This window comes from Colobus angolensis, unplaced genomic scaffold, assembly GCF_000951035.1.
Source record: "Colobus angolensis palliatus isolate OR3802 unplaced genomic scaffold, Cang.pa_1.0 Scaffold307, whole genome shotgun sequence".
In the NCBI taxonomy this organism is placed as follows: Eukaryota; Metazoa; Chordata; class Mammalia; order Primates; family Cercopithecidae; genus Colobus; species Colobus angolensis.
The window spans coordinates 106,955-107,669 of NW_012116344.1; the positions used below are offsets into that span (position 1 = coordinate 106,955).

Here is a 715-nt window from a genome sequence, read left to right on the forward strand (position 1 = left end):
CTCTCGGCTGGGCGGCCTCTGTGGAGACCCTGTCCCCTTTGACTCGAGTGAAACGTTCTCACCTGGTCCTGGGTTCGTGTATCCTGCGTGTGGTCATAGAGGCTGCATCGTCAGCCTTTGCCATGGAGCCCCCACCTCCCTTTCCTGGCTCCTCAGCGCCTCCCACGGGAAACGGGGAAATTGCTTGCGGGTTCATGCAGGTCGGGACGTGATCCCAGGCCCAGGATTTAGAGAGCCCCACGATCCGGCTGACTCAGAGGTCTGGGGAGGGCGGGCCCCAGAATGTGCCCTTCACAAACGCTGGTGGGTTCTCCCCTCCCGGTGAAAATAGGCTGGATTCCTGTTTCTTTTTGAACGTAGCCTCTGTTCCTTCTGTACCAACAAATGCCCCCATCCCCTGTGAAGAGGCAGATGAACCTGCCCTGAAGCCCCCGAACCTTTCCATGCTGGACAGGGAAGGAACGAAACGGCTCCCTCCTGACCCTCCCCAGCCGGGCCTGAGACCCCAAGCCTGGGATGCTCCTGAGCCTGGGATGCACCTGCTTTCTTTAGGTTATTTTGGAGAATGTGCCATCAAATCCCTGGTCACGCCCCCTCCCAGGCCCTGGCACTGCCCCAGCGGGACCCTTACCGGGACATGTGGAGCCGGTGTGTGGCTCAGGCCCTACGGCTGCTGGGAGGCGTGGTTTTGTGGTTGAGAACCGTAGGAATGTCC

The 715-nt window shown here is 60.3% G+C and overlaps 1 protein-coding gene across 1 annotated transcript in view; it reads left to right on the plus strand.

Annotated features, from left to right (window-relative positions):
• Positions 1-715, plus strand: part of LOC105517766 (ras GTPase-activating protein 3-like) — a 43,252-nt gene that overhangs the window by 21,293 nt on the left and 21,244 nt on the right. The window contains 1 exon segment of the mRNA XM_011950435.1: positions 667-685. Coding sequence (XP_011805825.1) covers positions 667-685 — 19 coding nt within the window.